Source organism: Chelmon rostratus, chromosome 1 (genome assembly GCF_017976325.1).
Source record: "Chelmon rostratus isolate fCheRos1 chromosome 1, fCheRos1.pri, whole genome shotgun sequence".
Lineage (NCBI taxonomy): Eukaryota > Metazoa > Chordata > Actinopteri > Chaetodontiformes > Chaetodontidae > Chelmon > Chelmon rostratus.
Window position 1 is genome coordinate 15,889,211 of NC_055658.1, and position 22,731 is coordinate 15,911,941.

Below are 22,731 nucleotides of genomic sequence, written 5' to 3' on the forward strand. Positions count from 1 at the left end.
GCTGGGCCTCGCATGTGTCTCCATGTGCTCTCTCACTCTTCGGGTCAGAGACGCTTTGAGTGTGTTTGTCACACGATGCTTCCTTGTATAGGACGACATGTGAGTATGAAAGAAGGCATCACTTCCTCTGATATGAGTGGGGCTTTTGCTACTGATAGATTTGCTTTTTTGTTATATATCAGGTTTGTTGCCAGTTAACTTATAATACCTTCCCAGCTGTAAAATGTAAATATGGGAAAAGATCAGCATAGATGGCAGCTGTTTATTCTATTTTCAATGTTTAAATTAACTCTACTTTTAAAATGTTTAAACAGAATATAGATTATTTACTACAGCGAGCGTCTCTTCTCTCTTCCCATTTTGAGATTTGTATTTGACTGTTTAAGGGGATGATTTGCGTGAAAGTGGTAAAATAATGACATTATATTTTTAGATCCATCTTGTCCCAGCTTTTCTATTTTTTCATCAACTTTCACAGCTTCTGTAATTTCAATGCAATTTCAGGCTCTGATTGCTCTGTTGCTTGAATGCTAATCATTGTTAGTGTATAACTTGTTTTCTGTTCTGCTCGTCTTGCTTTAAAGGTGGTTTAATGGGGAAAAGAAGCAATGAAAAAGTTGCACCAGGTCAGTGTACAGACGGCTCTGCAAACATAGTGCAGGGACTCGTGCTTCGGCAGGACTGCGCTTCAGAAAACCTCATTTCAAAGATTGAGTCCATCGTGTCATTAATACTCTTTGCATCCACAGAGCTGTTTTGGATTTTGAGGACAATCACATTTACAAAAACATGAACTAAATGAAGAGTCTCAGGTGAGCTCCTGAAATATCAGCAAGTAATCACATAAATATTCCTGCTGATGACAAAACCTCTGAGGCTGGCTGTGTTATTTGACCTGGCGTAGTTCTACCTGTGTGACTGTCCTGTGTTTAAATCTGTTTGTGTGGTCAAACACTCGTAATCAGACCTTTCTGTCATGGAAAGAACAGAAAATACTGCAGAAAATGACACAGTTAATGAATGAACTTGATATATTCTTAAATGAATAGATGATCATATAGATGTGTTTGTCAGTCATGATTGTTGACTGGTTTATGACTCTGAGAGGCTCTCATCATTCTCCAGGTCATTTGTTTGCATGCAAAAACCTTACATTAAAACCTTTACATTTGCAGCAAGTTTCAGAGCAAAGGAAGGCAGACTTACAGAGCACTTGACTACTTTAAATCTCTAATCTTCTCTTCTTCAGCACAAAAAGGTCTTTCTACTCTTTGATGCCATAAAACTTGAAAGGTTAATTAAGCGAGTGAGCCGATAAAGACTTTCATTGAGCGCATGAACTGGCTTTGTGGAGTCGAGGACCGTTTTTAGTTCACGCGTTTGTCCAACACTCATTCCAGCAGTAATATTTTAGTGCCGGGTGAATTTTTTTCAAGTCAGTGGAGGCATAGCCTCCGCACTCGAAGTGCATTCCTCAGTACTTTCTAACACACCAGGAGGATGTTTCCCTTTAAGATGTTTTGCTTAGAAGACTAAAGAGGACACAGGTGAATTCTCTTTCATTATGTGCTTTATTGACCAGATTTGAGTTCAGTTATAAAAGGTAGAACACAGAGACACAGAGGTCAGCATCTGCCTCTGAGGATATTCACGAGCTAAATGGTGCCTTCATGAACCTTGGGACAGAAACGATTAATGGCTCCTCACTCATCTTTGTGGAAATCTAACATAATACTTTAGTTTGTAAGTTGCAGCTGTAAACATTTGCTTTAACAACCAGGTGCTGTGCACTAGCTTTTGCTTTTTTTTCCTTTTTTTTCTTTTTAGGAATGGAGAGTAGAGAGTTGTGTTAGTAAAGCTCAACAAGGAAGACTGGTAAGATTTATTCTTTTAAAGATTATACTGCAAAAATCATTTGATTAATGAGTCTGAAACCAGTTTCATGCACAGATTAACTGTATAAAATTATTGATTCCAGCCCTAAGTGACTTACTATTACATACTATTTTTCTATTTAAAAACAGCTGTTTTCTCTCTTCAAGGGTTCCAAAGACAACCACTGTGAGCATTTTCTGAACTGTTGCCTTTACTGTCATTCAAAACATTAAAACCTTTTGCGTCTGATAAAGTCAGTGACAACATGCAGATTTTGTGACTAAAATTCAGTACAGCAACACAAAAATCAGACCAAGAATCGCTCAACAACACAAGAAAACAATTCCAGCACACTTTCGAAAAAAAATCCTCATTAATTATAAACAATTTTATACAAAAACTTCATTTATCGTTATTCTCTAATTCTCAGTCCACAGGGGGTGAAGTGATAACCTCGCGTGCGTTGCAGCTTCTGAATGAGAAACAAAAGTGAACAAATGTTGGGACATTGATCAAGAAATCTGCACATCAACATATTTCTGAAAGTTTAGAGTAGAACAACACAGCACGGAGGAGATCATTCATTAGCACAGGGTATCTGTCAGTTTGCCGACTGTCTGCTAGATCTTAAGGCAAGACACTGCAGGTGAATAGGCTAAAAATGTTATGTTATCAAATATCACCATGACACTTCCCCAGTTGATTATGTACATAAAGGCAATTATTTTATGCAGTGCGAGTCTTCTAAAATTGTATGTTTAAATATGCAAATGATGACACTATCTAATTCAATATGCACTGATTTGCTCACATTTCCAGAATGGAAATCTGAACTGAACTAAACGTTTTCTTTCCACCAGTCTGAAAGAGAAGAAGACATGTTGTGGAAGCAAAATAGCCCAACAAAACTGACCAGTGCATGAAAATCAGTGCATGTTTTCACCTGTAGTGTCTCCCCTTAAACAGTTTTTGTTGTATTGTATTAAACATTACAGGCCAAAATGCACCCACATGTCCTCATAGTACACTGAAGATAGCCCTGATGAGATGAACTAAAGTTTTACATACTAAATACAGTTGATCTGTTCCACACTCATTAGTAAGTCACACCTTTATTCCATTAAATGTTTGCACTGTATCTCTATGAGGATAATGGTAGAATTTATTCTTATGATAATAACAGCAGTAGGAGTAGTAGAAGTCATAGTATTATTAATTTGGTTAAATGCAGGTGCCAGTGGGAATGTTAAATTGTGGACATCAATCTTTTCAAAGTGTAATCAACCATTAATATTTAGTCTCAGAGGAGTTACAGAGGGCTCCACAGAATCTAAAATGGAGTCAAGGACCTTTTTAGAAGTAGACTCACATAACACAGAATATTTTTAAGTCTGTGGAGGTTTAATTCTCCAAGCTCTGAGTGCATTCCTGAACAGTTTCTAACACAACGTGGAGATATTTTTTCATTTTAAGTTCCTGAAGAGTAGGCAGAGAAATGCCAGTAATGTGTTTTTAATCAAGCTTCAGACCTGTTGTGCAGTGAAAATACAAAGTTACAGAGATCAGTGCACACAGTGAAAGAGAAAGTTTCTCTAAACGGTGCTTTGTTGAACGTTTTTGGAAGCATTAGGTGGTTTCATGCTGCTATTGTCAGATTGCAGAAATGTGTCAGTGCTCATAAAGACATTCTTCAAACCTTTAACCAGGTAAGTGTCATGGAGAACAATGTACTCTTCTCCACTGTAACGTTCACACCTGGAAGCTGCCCACTACAACCACATTCTGTCCTAGCGGCTTCGTAGCAGCTCCACTGGAGCGGCTGGAGGTTTTAACGGCCTTGCTCAAGGGCTCCTGGTGGTGATTAGGGAGGAGCAAGTGGTGCTCTTTCACCGTTTTGACCCAGATTTATCCCTCTCTAATCGTTCAAGATCAATGCAGAATTAGAGATATTGTCTTTTTTTATTCCATGTGCCTTTCTTGTAAAAATATGGCATCTACATTACCCAGAATTAAATTTAACCGTGTACAATTTATTCAGAGATTCAGGTATGTTATCCTAGTAGTGGCTAGCCTTGAGTTGCTAGACTAAAGCAGAAATGAGCAGCGGGCCACAGAGGTCTCATTCCCGGCGACTCATACAGATACCCTTTAGTGTCTGTATGAGAAGGCTGCCAGAAAGCTTTCTAACACATGGTTAATGTTGCAAAGCAGTCAGTTTAGTCAGGTTTAGGCACCAGAACTACTTGCTTAGGTTTAGGAAAAGAACATGTTTTGCGTTATAATAAATGCGTTTACATAAGTGATGCAAGTTAAGTAAGCTACATACATGACTTTATGTACATGACGTAAGTTAATTATGTAATGTCAGTTAACGTGAGAAATAAGAAAGAAGTCAGTAAGAAGTCAACATTGACTTTTGGTTTTAAACGGGACACAAACCCCTGTCACCTGAGTCAAAGTCCTGTGTTTTACCTGTTCATGGAACTGCAAATGTTCAAAATGTCCATTCTTCTGAGCACTTTCAGGACTTTTCATTCACACCTTTAAATTTAAGCTTCAAACTTAATTCTTGACCTTGAGAACTGTAGTGTCTTAAAGTGCACAAGGGAAGTGGTCAGAAAAATGGAAATCTAAACTACAAATCCATGACAACTGGGCAAGTCCATCTGCTGAGGAAGATTTTGTGACAAAAGCAAAAGCTCCAGAACAGCTACAGAATGGACTTTATGTGTGATAATGTTTTGTTAATCACTGGCTTGAATTGATATTTTTTATTGTTTTTTGTTGAAGTTTTGAGAGGAATACTTGAAATAAAACCTGATACAAACCTGATAATCAGACTGAATTGCAATTTTGTTCCACTTTATAATTCACTATTCACTCTATTTGAACCACTAAAAACACAGGAGATGTAGGGAGCAATTCAGAGCTCTTGAACCAGGCTCGGTTAGTAGGAGTTCATTCCCAAAACGGTTCAATGACGAACACCAAAGCCGTTAATTAGTCATGAGTTTAATCACCCAGTGTCACTTCAAAGAAACGTCTTCAACCTCTTCAGCGCTGTAAATGTTGTAAAGTCATATCAGACACCTTGCAACAGTTACTCATAGTCAGTATCACATCACACACGACCATGTGACCATGCACGTGATCACCTTCAAAATGTCATTTCTGCTAAGCATCCAGCTGGCTCACACACTTCATAAAAGGCTTCAGCTGAATGAGAGGAAAAGAGACAAATGATCTAAAACAGAGAGAACATTCAGGCATAAATAACAACAGATAAAAGCACAAAAGTAGAAAATGTTTATGAAAACACAATACTGACATTCATAATGAAGATGATATTTGTATGTTGGCACCGTTGTACATGTCACCTTGTCACACAGATTTATAAAACAAATGCTGAGTCAGTGTGAGTGGAAACAGTTCTTTGGTATTTTAAAATGCAAAAGTCTTTCACTGCACTGTAAACCAGATATTCAACATGCAGCAGATTCAGTAATTCAACCTGAAATATTAGGCAGCTGACAACAAAACGCAAACATCATATTGCATATCCAGTACATCATGCAATAAACACTTCAAATAATAGCTGAAGTTTTTGCAAATGTCATTTTCAAATACTTTATCAAGAAAAACAAAATACTAAAAATCTAAAGTGCTTCGTAAGCATCATTAGATGAATAGGAAGCAACGGTGTGGCTTCCAGTCAAAGAGGTTTGCAGTTGATCTTCCAACAACATGCTATAAAATCATGGCAAGAGGGGCAAGCACATCACAGCACGCTCACCGGCTTCTACTGTCTACAGTAAATCTGAAAATATAAGGTTTAAAAAAGGGCCTCACTTTGCCTTCATGGTTTTTCTGAGAGTCAACAGTAGATGGCAGCAAAGTAGAACTAAATACTGAGACAGAAACTCAGCGGACCACAGCATCAAGAGGGAACAGAAAAATCAATAAAAACAGTTCACAAAAGTAAACCGAGCAGTCAGACTAAAGAGTACGAGCAAACTGTTGACATGTGTGTGTAAAAGTCACATACCTGCATATGTACGTGTGTGTGTTTGTATATTTATATATATATAGATAAAGATATAGATAAATTGTTTTTTTCTAACATATGGCAGCAGCACATATGTAGAGTCAAAAGAAAACCTGCCTGGTGTTTCAGCACGACATGACAGCAGGCTTCTAGCTATTGTGACAGTTTACTGCAACGTCCACAAGGCAGTTCTCAAACATAAAGTGCATCGAGTTAGTCAGTCATAACCTGAGTTAAGCTATTTTAACTGCAGGATCCATTTTCCAAGACAATTCTACAGCAAGATGATTGGACATTTCAGCAGTGTCCAGTCTTTACAGGTATAATATGCAGGATTTGTTCTCGGCCAAACAGACGCACAGACCTGCAGCTCGCACACAGAGAGCAGAGGACAGAGATGGAGACGGCAACGTAGCCAGTTTGCTACCGACCTCGTACGCTGCGTGCTGTTATTGGCTGGGGGATACACACCCATTGCCCACAGTTTCACATCCCACAGCAAAGTAACAAGAAAATAAAAAATACAGGTAGAGGGCAGAGTCTCTGCAGATACATACAGCACCACACACTTCCAGTGAGTCGCAAGTGATGATTGAGAGGGATTACTTGTCTGAGTCTGAGTTTTTGAGGAAAATCCTGCATAGTATACCTTTAATGCACTGACTGTGGTCTGTTTTTAAATGTGTTTAACTTATTTTAACCCTACAAGTACTGCACAGTTTCCACATCAAACCAAATGCAAATTATTTGGTGCAGCTTTCATTATGCCAAATTTTCCCAACCCCTTCTAGTAAATTGCAAAAAGTTGCATGAGCAACCTACAGTGTCTCTTCTTTGGCTGATGCACAACTACATCCAGCATACTGAGAGTAAATCTACCTACAGTATCATCATAAAAGGCAAGTAAACATTAAAAAGGTGCTTGTGCACGGCTACAATTGATAATAAGACGAGATCACCTCCAGCTAAAGCGCCACTTGGCCACAGACTTAATGACATTTGGAGTCAAATATTAACAGCTGGGCTCTGCTGAGCGTCTACATCAGCCTGTCGCCTATAAGCTCCTGCAGCCACTGCATTAGAGGCTGTATAGAGCTGGGCCCATCAGGCACAGCCTCTGTGTACATCTGCAGCAGTACCTCTTGTAAAACGAACAGCAGGGGCAAGCTCATGCTCAGTAGCTCATACAGGGATGCATAGTCCTGCGCATTGTCCCTCAGGTGGCCGGTGAGGGCCTGTGCTGTACTTCGCACACAATGGGACAGATACCAGGGGGCGTTACACACAGCACGAGTCACACTCAGGGGCCAGCTCAGGCGTCTCCTTATGAATGAGCCGAAGGTACCTGCTGAAGATTGACTCTGCAGGTCTGCTGTGTTGCTGGACTCGGAGCGCTGTCCATCATCAGCACATTCCTCCTGAACTCCAGCTCCATAACGGCTCTAAGAATGGATGTGATGTACAGAGAAGTTAGATATTTTACAGTAAATATGTATCACTGTACATATTTTGTCAGAAATGCAAAGCACTCACTGAACGTAGGGACAAATTCCTCCGTAGCTTGTTCCCATTGTTGCGTTGATCAAAATGAAGTTTGCAGTACAGCTTCCCTGTAAGATTACAGCAAACGTTAGTGCAAAGTCGCCAACTGGATAACAAACTTTGCTCTTTGTTATTTTTCGTGGATCCAATATTGTTTACAGCTGACATTAAATGATACGAACCTTGCTCAGAGTCGAAGGCGTGCGCTCCCTGTCGCAGCGCAGCGCTGCAGGTAGAACAGCGAAAACACTCCCTGTGGAAGTAGAGCCCCTCGGCACAGACCCTCTCCACCATATAGACACGTCTCTCGCATGAGTAACACTTATCACCCGATGGCGGGAACGCCCTTCGCACTGAGCCGCCCTGGGAACAGAGTAAAGGTAGAGTGATGATGGAAGAAAACAGTGAACTCCCACCCCGTTATAACAGAAGCTGAACAAACACTAATGAATTTTGTTCAATATTCTGCCAATAGATCCCCTTAAATCCTGCACGCCGGACCTTTAAGAAAGCCTCCATAAATATTCAGTATAATTTTAATCTAAATTCATCTCTCCACTTTTGCCATTTTAAGTTTTAACTCAAGGTCAAAAAGCTATTAAGTGGACTGTGAGTTAAGATTTGTTTTTCAAGGTCAGGAAGAAACGTTTACAATATTTTTACCATCTTTGAGGATGCTAATATCACAAGTCAATAACAACATAATCAACTGTTTTTTTACAAACATAAATGTAATTGCTTGGCAAGATCAAGGCTGTTATGGTACAACTTTGCAATGAGAAACTTGAGAATGAAATCGGGTCAGATGACTTTTTGCTAGACACTTAAACTCAGTTAATTACTCTTGGAGGTGTCGGCATGCTCAGTTGAAACAGAGGTGGGTATTACATGCAGGAAGAGTGACGGTGTGACAAGTTGAGCACAAGATAAGGACCACACAGCTGTGTTAATGATTGTTTTCCACCCGGATCAAGGCATTGTTTTTGTCAGTGTCATTTCCTAAATGTCTTGTTGTTCAGAAATAATCTGGGGGATATTCTGAGTAACAGTTAAGGCCTGGGTGAGCGGTTTGAGGCCCTGCATCTCTGGGGTCACCTTCAGAGAGGTTCAACACTTTCTTTCCTTAAAGCCTATGGCATCAGACTCCATTGCAACTGCTTAGTAACATTCAATCAAGAGGAAAACATAGTTAAGGAAAGCAAGTAAGATAATGATAGATAATCGCAAGGTTATATGGATGAACACACATGGTTCAGGGAGAAAGGGTATTATGTCTAAATAGATTCCCAAATGCTCTTCAGGAATCAAATTTGATCCAAACATAAAAAAAACATGGGTCATCCTCTTGTATTGGGAGTTGCTTCTTTACTTTAAACTAGTGTAAGTCCTGCTATAACATCTGGATGCTGACTTGCAGTGGGCTGTTTGGGATGGGTGGAGCAGAGAAACCCACAAAGTGCCACCACAAGAACACACGCTCCACTTCTGTGACGACTGCTGGTAATTAAAAGCACAAGGGGCAGAAACAGCAGTTAAAAGTAAAGCTCTCATGCACAGCTGTGGGCCTTTTGCATAAATCTGCCTGTTATAAGTAACAAGATATGTTGAGACTTCACGACTGGAACAAACATGGTAACACCAAGATAAAACTGAGCCCTGCCATCAACTTTATTCATAAGTTTATCGCGTTCAGTTATTGTTGGAGCTTTTCAAAGAGATGTTGTTTCACCTTTTTGGTCATTTTTGAGGGTCTTGGTTGTGATTTCAATTTAACTTTGCTACACTAGCAGGTGTTGTTAATATCTAGTCTAATCCCCTTATATATGAATGGCTTGGACAAAATGTTAGATAGTATGCCTAATAAACTGTATACAATCACGGTAAAATAGGACCTATGTGAATGAAAATGCATTTGACTAACAAAGTGTAGAGTTGTGCCGCTTATTAAAAGACTGGAAGGGTTTGCCAAAACTACATCTACATAAAAAAAAAAAGTTTAACTAATTAATAGTTTAGACAGACAAATGTTCTTCAGGACTGCATACATCCTACATTTAACATACATAACCCGCAATAACACATTTCTTTTGGTCTCTACCAACTCCAGAGGGAAATATCTAGGTCTTAAGCTACTAGCATTTCCACTTAAAACATCTGCCTGTAACAACACTATGAGAGAGAGTGAACCAAAGCAGTTGCAGCTGGACGCTAAACCATGAGATCCACTATAGAGATCCGCAAAGCTGAGAGGACATCTTTCACATTCATTTGATAGATTGTTATAAATAATTATACAGCAGATTTAAGCCTTACCTCGAATAAAAAAAAGTCTTTGATTTATTATGACATAATATACAGCATCTAGGTATATCTAATTGTCAAAAAAAAGTGTTTCCGCATGCAAATAAACACACTGTGAGGGGCAGGTAGCACAAAACACAAGGCCAGGGTGGGTCACAGATCAAGCTTGAGATAGTCACCTTGAGTACAGCTGAGCTGTCTGCTGAGAACAACCCACTAAGGTGAACAGCTTTGTCCTTTATACTCTTTGTGTGAAACTCTCTAGCCTGTTGTGTCTGAGCTTTTTTCTGCAGGATGATACGGAGCACAGGGACAAAAGAAAAGCCATCAGTCTCGTGTCCTTAGTACAATGAGACACAGTCCCCCACCAACAAATGTGGAGCTCTCTGTGTGCAGACATAATCAGGTAGACTAATAAACGTTTAATACACACTACACAGCCAAATGAAGAAAGACCTTTCTGTTCTACTTTCCCAATAAGAAGCAGGCTTTGACAGCTAAGTGTGTATTGTCAGAAGGAGAACAATAACGTCACTGTGTGGAACGAAGGCTGCCTTATTATATTAATTTCACACCCCGCTTGATGTGGTTATTCGTACTGTGCTGGATGAGAAAAGTGAGACAGCCACACAGACCTGGCAGAGATATCAGAGACAAGGACGTCGTTTCAGCCAAAAAATATGCTAAAACATCATATAGTGAATAACTGAGTCTTAGAGTAGTGCGTCAAAGTCTGTGCCAAATTACACAAATTAAAAGGATAATCATTAAATCAAAGATTAGTTTAAAAGAAAGCTACGAGCAAAGACACTACACTAAAAACACACTCCTGAGTCTGACCAACAACAGTAAAATAATCTCTTTATAGCAGTGTTTGCAATAGTGATCTGCTGAAAGTTATCTATCACCATTTTTCTCAACAAAAAAACTCAGTTCAACACTCTATGACTTGAAAAGGTGAACAATTTTGAGATGCTGATCTGAGCCAAGGCAGGCAGGCTTTCAGCAGATTTGAATAATCTAAATATCTTTTTTGCAGACGTAAACCAGTGCCTGCGGCCTGGCCCTGGTGATCCTTTTCCACACAGACTCAGACTGGCCAATAATCTGCCTGCATGTCTGTCTCAGCTCATGCCAGGTCTGTAGGCCTGCTCTTGCCATTTTCGTCAGGCCGGAATAATTTAGGGGCTGACTTCAGAATCCAGCTACACATTACACAAGCCTAAATGTATAATCAGAGCATAATATATAATCACCATCCACTCTGGGGCCCTTTTTGGGGATCAGGACATGCGACAATCACAAGGGTTTAAAAAGAGGACAGAGACATAAACAGAAGAAATAAGTTAAAGATATGAAAGAGGAGATAGTGATCACCTCAGAGATGTGTTCATCCACCTCCCTGAGGCGCTGGAGGACTCTTGACATGAACTGGATTGCTGAGTGGCAGGATGGGGAGGAAGCAGGGGGGTCTGCACTCTCTGGCTGAGGCTGGGGCTTCGTCTCAGCGTGTGTTTGATCAACATGTCTGAGCTTCACTACAGAAAATGGATGCTGGGACTGGGGCTGGAGTTGGGGTTTGGGCAAAGTCTTTGGAGGCAGAGGGACTAAGTGTTGTGCTGCTTCTCTGATACTGACTTCAAACTGAAAGGGATAATACACATCAGCGCACGAGTGAGCTGTGGTGTAGCTTATTCTGCATTCACTTAGAGGCTGTAGATAGTTTAAAGAGCCATACAGGTGGTTTTATATGTTTCAGTCCATTAACAACACAAATACTTCACAAGGCTGCCAACCATTTTCAAAGCACAGCGCACATTTTTTGAGGGTCAGTCATGCCAGCATAGGTAACCCATTACAGTATTCTGTTTGCTTTATGCTTTGCCAAAGTTATGTAATCAAACGCAGTTGCGAGCAGTAACTCTTTTAAAGCTTTCTTCTTCTGACATCTGAGACCTACAGGTCAACAGCCAACAACTACATTTAAATGAAAGAGACGGTTAAATTCACATTTTATTTTCTTGGCACTTTCTGGCTGCTTTGTGTTTGCCTTATGGGCCTGATTTTCAAAAAGCTTATCTCATGAATACCACGCTTTGACCCCAAAGCTCTTTGGTCTGGTTTGTTAAGATTATTGGGCAAACATTATGAAAGTATAAACTACATTAGTTTCTAACTACCAGACACAGTTCACGTGATACAAAAACATGGAAAACACTCCTCTGTGGAATATCAGATGTGATCGTGGTGATTAAACAAAAAGTAAAAACTGGAGTCAGGATTCAGTCACACGTGCATTTAAGACTAATTTTTCACTAATTTTACACTTGTACATTTGTAACTGTGTAATTCTTGTTTATGTTTTATCTTTTGAGCTTCCAATTTTGTTTTGTGCTTGTTCGATCTGATTTGTAATTCTACACATAATTGCAACAACACATGAAGGAATCACAGTCAGTCAGTTTAAGGTGTGAAATTAGGGTCTAAGTCAGTCAGGACTGAAGAATGTAAAACCACCAGTATGTGCCGGAAAAAGTCTGTATGTACATGTCTTGGGACAGTAGAACATAATTAGCGTACAGCTACTTTCTATGTTATGTGACACTTTACAGACTGTCACTAGTTTTAAAGACTGTCCCGATACCTGTCTCTCAACTGCCGTCTGGCGCCTCCAGACTAGCCGTGTCTCAGGAGGAGGTTTAGGTGGGACCGGAGGCCTGACTTTAATGTGCAGACTCTCAGTCAGGTCAAGAGTTTTCAGCGGGAAGGACCTCTCACAGTCGGACTGAGATTTTGCAGAGAGGTTAGGAAGACCGTTAATAAAAAGGCACAGAAATAGAAAAGGCTGAAAGGATTAAATTCTGGAAATAACAGACAAGAGATGACTTTGTAGTATCAGCAAAAGGAAAGTTTTGTCCGCAGACCACTGTCCCTGCTCCAGCTCACAACAAGGGAAATTTAAAACATATTTATGATGCATGAAAAAGAGGGCAAACAGCCATTTGTAATCATACACTGTCTGTAGATAAACACTGCAGACAGACTGATGCATACATACAGTATATTCATGCATATATACTTACTTAAAGCCTTTAAGGACTGTAATAAAAACTGTGGTCTTACTACAATAAAATACAGCGAAATTAAATTAAATCTGTAGGCCTATGTTGAACACATTGTTTTGTTCTCACCTGTGTTCTCCGGGGGGTGTAGCTGGGTGTGCTTTCAAACTTGGCCAGCAACTGAGTAGCCATTGAGCGCACTTTGTTTTCCATGGGCTCTCGGCCCTCTCGCACCGAGGAACCATTACTCGACAGATTGGTGGCCTAAAAAGAGACGGACAACAGACAAGATCCCACAATATCAGCAGGGTTTTTTTCATCGTGGTTAAGTTTGAACTTACAAGTAGTTTAGAAACAAACCTCCTCCAAATAACTGCAGAATTTCCGCCTCCTTTTGTAAATGGGATCTGTACCGTCTGACTTCTTTTCATCCTGAAAGTACAGAACACAGAAATAAGACTGAATCTCCAACAGTCAGAAGAAGGCCAAAAGAAATCACACGTTTATTGAATAGTTTGCTCTTTAAGACTCATTTAACAATGACATACTGTCTGTAAATAAAATAAATCCCATATGAACAGGAAATGAAGATAACGTCAGAGACAATTTCTTATATTTAGTACATCAGATTTAAACATTTCAGTGTAAGTGTTACCTTTGGTACCCGTTTTCTGGGCAGTGCAAGATTAAGCACATTATTATTACTTCTGACTTCTTTCGATGGATAATCTTCATTGTTTTCATCCACTCCTCTGGAACCTGCAGCATAACACATGACTGCATTTGACTTTTCATTGTTTCCACAGTGCACAGCCATAAATGTCAGATAATATCAATGAATAATGACCATATAGATTCAGAAAGTTAGAGTGGGCTGGAAAAAAGAGAGCTGCTGTATCTTAGTAGAGAAATGTTCCACTAAAGAAATAAACCTTTGTTAGCTCTCAGCTACATGTCAGAGGAAGGTCAATGGTTGTTGAGGTTAAATTAAACAAGACAGTATTGGTAAGCATTAAATAACCCTTCACTGGAGACAGGCAGCTGTCTTTATGTTGTCAAGAATTTCACACTCTTGCAGTCCACAGCTTTGGTACACATCCTCTCATGCCACTTTATTTGACTACTAGGACTGCACAATACACACATTTTCAACAGCAAACCAAATTAAATTCAAAACCTTCTCTTTCATCAGTTTTTTTTGTTGTTGCTGCTTCAACATATTTAGTCAAACAATAAAAAAGAAAAGAAGAAGATGAGGACCAGAAACAAAGAAGAAGAGAAAAACAGTATGTTAACAACTGGTGTCAACCTTCACAGAGTCGAGTCAAGTGGAGCAGAGTGGAGTCGAGTAGAGTCAAGTGGAGTAGAATTAACCAAGCAGAGTCAAATGGAGTACAGTACAGTACAGTAGAGCTGAGTCGAGTACAGTATAGTAGAGGACAGTAGAATACTGCAGAGCACAGGAAAGTACAGTCGAGCAGAGCTGAGCACAGTAGAGTATAAATACAGAAGATCATACTAGAATACAGTAGAAAAGAGCAGGGTAGGGTAGAGCACAGCAGGGTCCAGTCAGGTCCAGCTGAGTCATGTGGATTAGAGTAGAATACAGTTGAGAAGAGTTGAGCAAACCAGTCTACAATGGAATAAAGTAGAATATAGTCTAGCAGAGTACAGGGGACTGGAGTACAGTGGAGTAGGCTACCTGAGGCAGGTAGAGGTGTGCCACGGAAGAGCTCATAGAACTTGGACAGGTAGGTGATCACCCTGGTCTTATCCAGCTCCTGGTCGTCATTCAGCTCCTTCACAGACATGAACGATTGGATCCCAAATTCACGCTCACTGATGTCAAAAGCCAGCTGGAGGTTTGCAGCAGGGTCCTCTTCATTTAAAGAGTCAAAATCGCTGATGGAAAAAGAGAGTAATGGTGGCTTGAGTAAGAGCAGGGAAATAAAAAAAGATTCAGGCTACTTATGTGATGGCAGAGCAGCTGGGGAAAATATATAGTCACTGTGTCAGCATACACATTTCAAGACCATTTAATTGTCTGTTGCTTTCTAAAATGCTGATTTTCTTGGATCATAACTATTTCAGATGCCCTGAGTAATGAGACAGAAATGTAACAGTAAGGTTTGTAACTGGGATTCTTAAAGGATTATTTCCTGACAGAGACTTTCATGTCTACATATAGGTGTCAGGTGACTGACAGTCAGCAGTGTTCAAGATAATGTGCACACTGATATGACAAAAAACCAGTTAACAGAAGCACAGTGGAATGATTTTACACAGGAACGTATCATACTTAATACATTTTTAACCCTCCAGAGGAATTTGTTTCTCAAATTGCAGGAGGAAATGGCAGCACATGATTTCTAAAGGGAGAAAAAACCCAGCTCTGACGTCTCCACCTTCTCTGACAGTGTGCAGACACCTTTAGAAATAATGTAAAGAAGTGAGCAGTAACCTAGCTGCAGCACATAACAAACATTGGTGTTATTCTGTAAGTACAGAGGCCCACTCTTTTTCTATCATTCTCCCCTCTCTGTAGTCTGCTGACAGGCATGCATATGGAGGAGGGAAGGGGAAAAATGCCAGTGGTTCCTGGAAACTTACAAGACCACATAAAAATTGTAGTGGCATGTGGTGAGGTATGAAGGCAATAATTTTTAGAGTGAGAGGATATAATTAGATTTGTAAATGCACTAATCTACAGTTGCACTGACTAGTCCCATGCTGTGTAAGGCCGTGTAAGACTAAAAAGTGAAAACTAAGGTAGAAGCTTCTGTTTTTAAGGCGCATTTTGCCATTTAAGTGGGGACAAAAGTGCACAAAGTCCTACATGAGACTTCGCCACAGCTCCAGATCAACAGACAGAAAGGGCCATTATTTAGAATTAAATACTACTCAATAATAACTTATAATCCACATTAATACAAGTCCTGGGAGCAACGAGTATTTATTTCAGCAGAGCTGATACACTCATTGACCAAAGCCCATGGTAAAAATGTGTGAAAGTACACAGCTGCACTCTGAAAACTGCTCTGTTTGCACTCTTTACTACCAGCTAGCTTTACCAATAGGACAGCTATGCATGAAGTCTTTTTTCACATCTATCAGCCCTCTGAAAAAAGGGTCAAGTGTTTTACAAGCTGTGAGGAGGAGGAAAAGAGTGCAGCAGAGAACACACATAGATTAAAGAGTGTCTCTCATGCCAAGCATATTTTACACACCCACAAGAAATAGATTTCCTCACAACTAGTTGTGACAAGGAGGGTGTAGAGTTCATTTTTAGAAAAAAACAGGTTTGTTCATGTGAACGTATGTATGCATTAAACACTGGTCACTGGTTTTAGATAGAGACCTCTAGCACAGCAGGCTGGTACTGACATTATCTGATGTGTGTTACGTACATCAGATGGGGGTTGAACCTGTGGATGAGGGCACAGAGGGCGATGCCACTTTTCCAAGAAGACGTCAAGTCCGTGATCATCACGTTCCTGTAGCCCTCTGTCTGTTTCTGGCACCAGGTGAGAAGCCTCGCCGGTCTGATCTCTGACTCTACAAAAGAAACACAGAGGAAAAGCCATAATGTTCAGTTCCTCAAATACCAAAAAAAAATCACCCACATACACCCTCAGGAAGTTCAGGCTGAAGAAGATATGATGTCACAAGCATGGACAAACACATAGTGTGCCAGTAAATAAGGTCAGAAATGCTGGGAGCGGGTGCTGAGGTATGTACACATCTTTGTCCGGACATGCACTTCCCTCAATGCCTTTGGTGAATGACTCAAATTACTTTAGTCAAACATAGAGCATGTAGAGCTACTGTCTTTACTGTCAGTTCCCAGTAGACATACTGTTTAATCCCATTTCAAACTCTGCAGCACTATAATCAGATAATGTCACAACGGAGGTTGAATGTTTACTTTTTGCCTCACATACAGTGCATTTTGTCAGAATACTGATAAATGTTACAAACACAAAAATGGAAAGGAAAGGAAAGCTAGATGTCAACATGTTGTTCACATAAAATCCTTTCAAAGAAACAGAGGAAAGGAAACTCTTATCAATAACTGAGATTACTTCCCTTTATATGTCAGCAGCAGTCATTCGTAAAAGCAACACACAGGAATCTGCCCATTCCTGCTAAACCTACCTCGTCTGCTGAGATTGACAGGTCGACGTATGGTGGCAGCACGCTCCAGAGAGCAGGAATTCAGCTCTCCACTGATGTACAAGTGACGCACCTGAAACAGGAAGGAAAGGGAGCATTTTTACAATCAAAACACTCAACAAGCTGTGTTTATTTCTTTAGAATTGAGCCAGATGGTAAGAATGTGACTGTCAAAGTGAGTCGTCCCTCTCACCTGGAGTGGCCTGACACAAGAGGAGTTGAGGTTGGGGTATCGAGTCGCAGGGTCTATAGTGTACTGCTCAAAGTTTTTGGCAATATTTTCAGGTGTTGTCTGTGGAAGTAGCCTGTAAATACTCTCCCTATGAAAACACATGCAAGATACATGGTTTTATCTACTATATGTGTCTAAACGCACAATACTCAACGGTACTGAAGGTTACAAATATGCAAACCAAACACACATTTTTATATTTCTCATACATAACAAATGTGTCTTTGTACCTCTCTGCCAGCACTTCCAGAACTGTCCGACCCTGAGCCCAGCTCTTTATCATCCAGGCTGTGTCAAAGGCAGCCAGGAAGCCTCGGGCACAACCTGTCCCCATGGGCCAGAAGGGCTGCACAGGAATGCGAAACAAAAATATGAATGTATGAATATAACTGTGTGTCAGCATACATGAAGAGACAACACAACATAAACACTTTAAATTACTTTAAAGTGACGAAATCACCATTGCAAATAGCAAATGTTGTGCACATTTATTACAAACAGACTGTCGTCATTTTGAAACTGCAAAACAAAACATAAAAGGTGATGTAACATAGACATTACATAATATTCATAAAGTGCGACAAGCATTACATTACTAAAGACTCAGAGGTATTATCATCATCAAGGATGAGTCTGTATACAGGGAGTAGGTGGAGTGGCTCACAGCTCACTGGAGCAGGAACACCAACACTTCCCCTCTCACAGACACTTCACCCAACAGCATCTGGCCGGGGAAAACTGAGCCTCCAGCCATGACTGCTAAGATTGTGTAACAGCTTCTTTTCCTCTTCCTCCACACCTCAAGTGAGTTAAGCTCACTTGACTTAACTCAATACGTCTTGCCATTCCTCACCTCTAGCAGACTGTCGCCAACCAGTGCGACCAGCAGTTGGTGTCCAAATCTCTCCCTGACCAGAGCAGCGTTCTCAGAGGCGTGCATGCTTGTGAAGTCAAACATTGCTACATCTGGCTGCCCACAGTGGTTCATGGCAAAATCCAGCGTGGGAAGTTGGTAGTTGGTGCCAAAGTCAGCAGCCTCTCGGGCGTAGCACTGAAGAGCTTCCTGGTTGACATTTTCACTGCTCAGCAGCATCTGGGTTTCTGTGTAATCCTATTGAACAGAAGCATGACAGTCAGGAGAAGTCCACACAGAACAAGTCTGAGCTAAGCAGTTCTGACCAAGATGAATTTCTTTATGATCTGCTCCCTTATAGGTTTGTTTTTAGTAATGCTGCACACAGAAGTGAAATAAAAGTCCTACTGTATACCAAAATATAAAAATTCTGAGTACAGATTGTGGACATGATATAATGTATGCAACTAGCCTGGTTCTACACCTTAGGTGTTGCCCGCACTTCCAACAAATTTAGAGATGCAAATAAAATAATCAAATGGAACAAAATGGCATTTCAAGCCAGTATGAAATCTAAACTAATGCAGTTATTGGCCGCCATGAAATAACAGCACAAACTGTAGCGTCAGAAACTACTACAGTTAAGTCAACACATCTCTGTCGATGAAGAGACACAATGCCAAAAAAAAAAAAGAAGTGAAAATAAAAATATGACACTGTGGATCACAATGGACCCAGGACAGTTGGCCTTCACATTTTGCTTACATTAATGACGACTCCCTTGTCCAGCAGGCTCTGTTTCTTGGCAGTCATGACAAAGTAATGGGTGTTGTCCCTGTAGTACACAATGTTCTCCAGATCAATACCTGCAGCAAATGATAAGGTGTGACAATGACTAAAAATTCAAAAAAAGCATCATTGGGGCATCAAATTGTTGTAGAGGACATTAGGAGTGACTTACTCAAAGCCATTAATGTCTAATTCTACACACATGTTGTCCCGATCTGTATCATTTTATCAGTAGTTGATTACAGCCAGAGCAAACAGAACAAAAACCCAACCTCTCTGTCAGATCATGGCAGCTAACACCACAGTTTGACTGTGCTTTTCTCCCACCTGTCTCCTCTTTGAGGTCGAGAAAGAACTTCTGGTTGAAAATGAAAGCCACGCCGCTGATCTCTTCTACTTTGGCCTCTGCAGTGGTGTTCCTGTTGATGAAGTTGGCTGTGATGGCGATCGCCAGCTTCCCCCTGAACTCTTTTCTTTTGAAACCTGAGAACAAGACAGTGAGATAAAGAATGAAACAAAGAAACAGAGGGAGGCCAAAAACCAAAACCAAAAGGTAAATCTACCAGGCACTTATTTTCGGATAAGAGGCAGTTTACCAATGTGAGCCTTAATAAAGCCAAGTGAACAAAAGCCATGGATTGTAAAAAGCACCAGGAATTAAATGCTATCATCAAAGTGACAGCATAAATGCCTTTTGCTTAATTAACCTTCACAGCTGCAAGTGTAGCAGTAAAGGGCCACTTGACTCTCACAATTTACTTCATGGTTTAAGAGTTAAAAAAAATCCTGTTAAAAGTAAAATTTGATTTTATTCACATGTTCAAGGAATCCCACTCAACGAACACTATGCAATGCAGAACCTGAAAAAGATCTCTTGAAAACGCTCTATGTCAGATATTTGAATCAGAAATTGGGAAATCAAGGTTCAACATTTCACTGGCCGATTTTCAAATTACAAAGTTCAAGGGTTATTTATTTGTCAATCTACAACACAGGGTTGCACAACTAAATGCAAGGTGTGGTCCCTTTATGCTACTAAAAACTATTTTTATGGTGGGGTGGTACAGAGGATGAGTTGAGGAGTCTTACTGTCTGGTAGTCTGGTGGTACAGCAGCAGATACTTCTGTATCGCTTGCCAGATGGCAGCAGGGTGAACAGGCTGTTGCAGAGATCAGTACGGTAATGTCTTTTAATATTTTGCCTTTTTTATTTTTCCAAACAAAAATTGTCACTAATTCTAAAGATGTAAGTGCAGGAGAGAAAAGAAAATACATGTGATGGTACTTTCTGGGGGCAAAAGCATCTGAACTCGTGTCACCGCTCCTCCATGCAGTCACTGTTAAAATTCATGGTTTCCCCCTCTGCAGGTCTCATTGTATTTAACTGTCGTAGCTAGGCCACAAAAGTAGCTCAAAAGCAGGCTGACTGCAGGGGAAAATCGTTTCCCCCGGGCTTCTTCATAATTGAAGAATGAGCTAAACATCTTGTTCTGCCCCAAAATGCCCTTTTTAGGAATAAGCATCTGATGCCGATTGGTTGTTAGATGACAGCATTTTTAGGAAAGAGACTGAAACAGTGAGACAGAGAGGTGGAGAGAGTCCAGCACGCATGCATCAGCTGCTGCACTGAGGCCCAGCTCTGCTCTATTTCTGTCCAGTGGTTCAGGGTTTAATGTATATCCTTTCCCACAGGGACAGATCAATGGCTTCATGTGAGTGTAAGCTTGCAAAAGGTGAGTTTCATTTATAGCTTCACAACAAACATAGTGCACTTATTCAAAGTGAGAGTCCAAAAACAGTCCTGCTGGATGTCTTGGGCTATTCATTAAACAGAGGGTGTGCTGGCCTTTATCTGAGCTGAGTCAATACTAAAACATGACCTTTTGTTCCACATGATGAGATCTTTAGAGTAATGCACACACAGGAACTTCCCAGAAAAACAATTTGGGAGACAGAAGGTATCAAGTAATCATGTTGCTTATCTGTTACAGACACTCAAGTTATGTGTTCGGCTGAAAAACACAAGTTGCTACATGCAGTACTTTCTTACTGTTGAAGCTAAGAGATCAATAAACAAATGAGGTCAGTATGTAAACCTAACAGCTTCAGTAATTAATAATATATTCACATATACTGTGTAACTGAAGCATTGAAATGAAACATGAAACAACTGATGGTAATTGCAAATATAGACCAACAATATTTTTTACAGACATTACCGGAGTAAACGAACATCAAAAAGCATTAGAATACATTAACTTATGTCCTTGTTTTAAATAATGTGTCAGTTTGAAAGTGACTGTAGGCTCCAACCCTGTGCTTTGAATGTTGGTGGTGGGAAAATGTACATTTGGGTCACAGACAGCTCCTTCATCAGACGCAGGTAACTTTATATCGCAGAGAATGAAGAACATCCTTGAGCTATCTGTACTGTTAACACCTTTTGTCTGCTCGTCGTCTCACCTTCCAGAGTATTCCTGCGTCCGTCAGCCCCCACCACAACGTCAAATTCAAAGTTAGCCACGGGGTGATCAGCAGGTCGTATTGCAGCCCTCCACCCAAGACCTGAGAGATGGAAGCAAAGACAGAGATAGTGAGTGCGGGGGCGGTGGTGGTGGGGGGGGGGGTGGGGGGGGGTGGGGGGGGGGTAAATAACATACATCCTAGGAATAGTCCAATTGTGCTGCTTTGTGGCTATGATGTCAGTAAAAAAAGGAAAAGGTGTCTTTTCATGTTTCAAAAAGGACTGCTTAGTGAAGAGCAAGCAAAGGAAATAAAGATGGCTCTTATGCTCATGTAGTGCAGATATGCGCCATATCGGCAACGTGCACCGGGCCTGGCCTGCAAACTTGATCAACAGACCACTTTCAGATGGAACATTAGCCAGTGAGTGTGAGACCAGCACAGTAACAGCTTCGCAGTTTGTTGTGTAACATCGCCATGTGGAAAATGCATTCCACGACAAGGGCACAGCTAAGTCCGTCACAGCAGAACAGGAGGGATAAGTCTGCATCCAAATTTAGGCAAGGCTCTCACTGTTATCAGTGTATTGATATTACAGCTGAAGAGACAACACCAGACAACAGTGTGCAAGTAATTTTCTTCCTGAGAGTTAGCAGTACAGCGCCGTGTACATGCTATCACAAATCAATGTGAGAGATGAGAGTAACAGAGGCTACCACCACACTTAGCTTTAAACACAGGAAACAACGCTCATTCACTGGTATTATTGTGATAAGTAGGTGCCATACAGAGCAGCCATACAGTACATTTGAGCACTCACAGGCAAGTCAGACAATATGCTTGACCTCCGTTAACCTCATTTAAATTTGATGAAAAACTAGATCAGTGCCAATGTTTGACTCCTGTTTATTGGTAGCTGTCAAGGAAATTAAATACTGCCGGATGAGAAGTCCCTTGCTGCCTGACCAGACTAGAAGAAGAGCACCAAAGTACACAGAGGGAAAGTAAATACAGATCCTCTAGGCAGCCACAGAGTATGTGTCTCACAAGCCGGCAGACGCAGCCCGATGTCTTTATCTAGCTTTACACATCATTAAACTTCTCGGCCTCATCCTACTTCATGTCCCAATCGTATAGTTTCCAGCTGCTTAAATCTCCTCATCTTCCCGTAGCTGGCAGGTCGTAAAACAACTGTCACGAGGGTGAATATAAAGGCACCGTTAAATCTACTGTGCGGACGTGTAACTGAAGTGAACATGTGGATGGACACCTTCATTTTCCTGATCCTCCGGAGGTTCCAGCAGCTTGACAAACTCAACATTGATGTGAAACTCCACTGCAACAATCAGGGCCACCTTCAGTAGGATCAGCTGCAGCTGCTGAATGCCTGTTAGAA

At 40.7% G+C, this 22,731-nt stretch overlaps 1 protein-coding gene across 5 annotated transcripts in view; it reads right to left on the reverse strand.

Annotated features, from left to right (window-relative positions):
• Positions 1 to 1,574: 1,574 nt before the first annotated feature.
• mical2a (microtubule associated monooxygenase, calponin and LIM domain containing 2a) overlaps positions 1,575 to 22,731 on the reverse strand; it is a 35,514-nt gene continuing 14,357 nt past the window's right edge. The window contains exons 4-24 of one of the 5 annotated variants that reach the window (XM_041947105.1): positions 22,606 to 22,722; positions 21,336 to 21,437; positions 19,200 to 19,355; positions 18,849 to 18,949; positions 18,084 to 18,341; positions 17,461 to 17,576; positions 17,192 to 17,318; positions 16,981 to 17,071; positions 16,233 to 16,380; positions 14,528 to 14,727; positions 13,481 to 13,584; positions 13,186 to 13,257; positions 12,955 to 13,089; positions 12,408 to 12,548; positions 11,141 to 11,407; positions 9,943 to 10,050; positions 7,645 to 7,825; positions 7,454 to 7,530; positions 7,266 to 7,362; positions 5,031 to 5,091; positions 1,575 to 2,347 (exon numbers count right to left, since the gene is read on the reverse strand). In XM_041947105.1, coding sequence (XP_041803039.1) covers positions 5,033 to 5,091; positions 7,266 to 7,362; positions 7,454 to 7,530; positions 7,645 to 7,825; positions 9,943 to 10,050; positions 11,141 to 11,407; positions 12,408 to 12,548; positions 12,955 to 13,089; positions 13,186 to 13,257; positions 13,481 to 13,584; positions 14,528 to 14,727; positions 16,233 to 16,380; positions 16,981 to 17,071; positions 17,192 to 17,318; positions 17,461 to 17,576; positions 18,084 to 18,341; positions 18,849 to 18,949; positions 19,200 to 19,355; positions 21,336 to 21,437; positions 22,606 to 22,722 — 2,657 coding nt within the window. In that variant the 3' untranslated portion in view covers positions 1,575 to 2,347; positions 5,031 to 5,032. Of the gene's footprint in view, positions 2,348 to 4,871; positions 7,363 to 7,453; positions 7,531 to 7,644; positions 7,826 to 9,942; positions 10,051 to 11,140; positions 11,408 to 12,407; positions 12,549 to 12,954; positions 13,090 to 13,185; positions 13,258 to 13,480; positions 13,585 to 14,527; positions 14,728 to 16,232; positions 16,381 to 16,980; positions 17,072 to 17,191; positions 17,319 to 17,460; positions 17,577 to 18,083; positions 18,342 to 18,848; positions 18,950 to 19,199; positions 19,356 to 21,335; positions 21,438 to 22,605; positions 22,723 to 22,731 lie in introns of those variants that run through there. The other 4 variants (XM_041947017.1, XM_041946936.1, XM_041947193.1 and 1 more) reach the window with 4 other exon arrangements.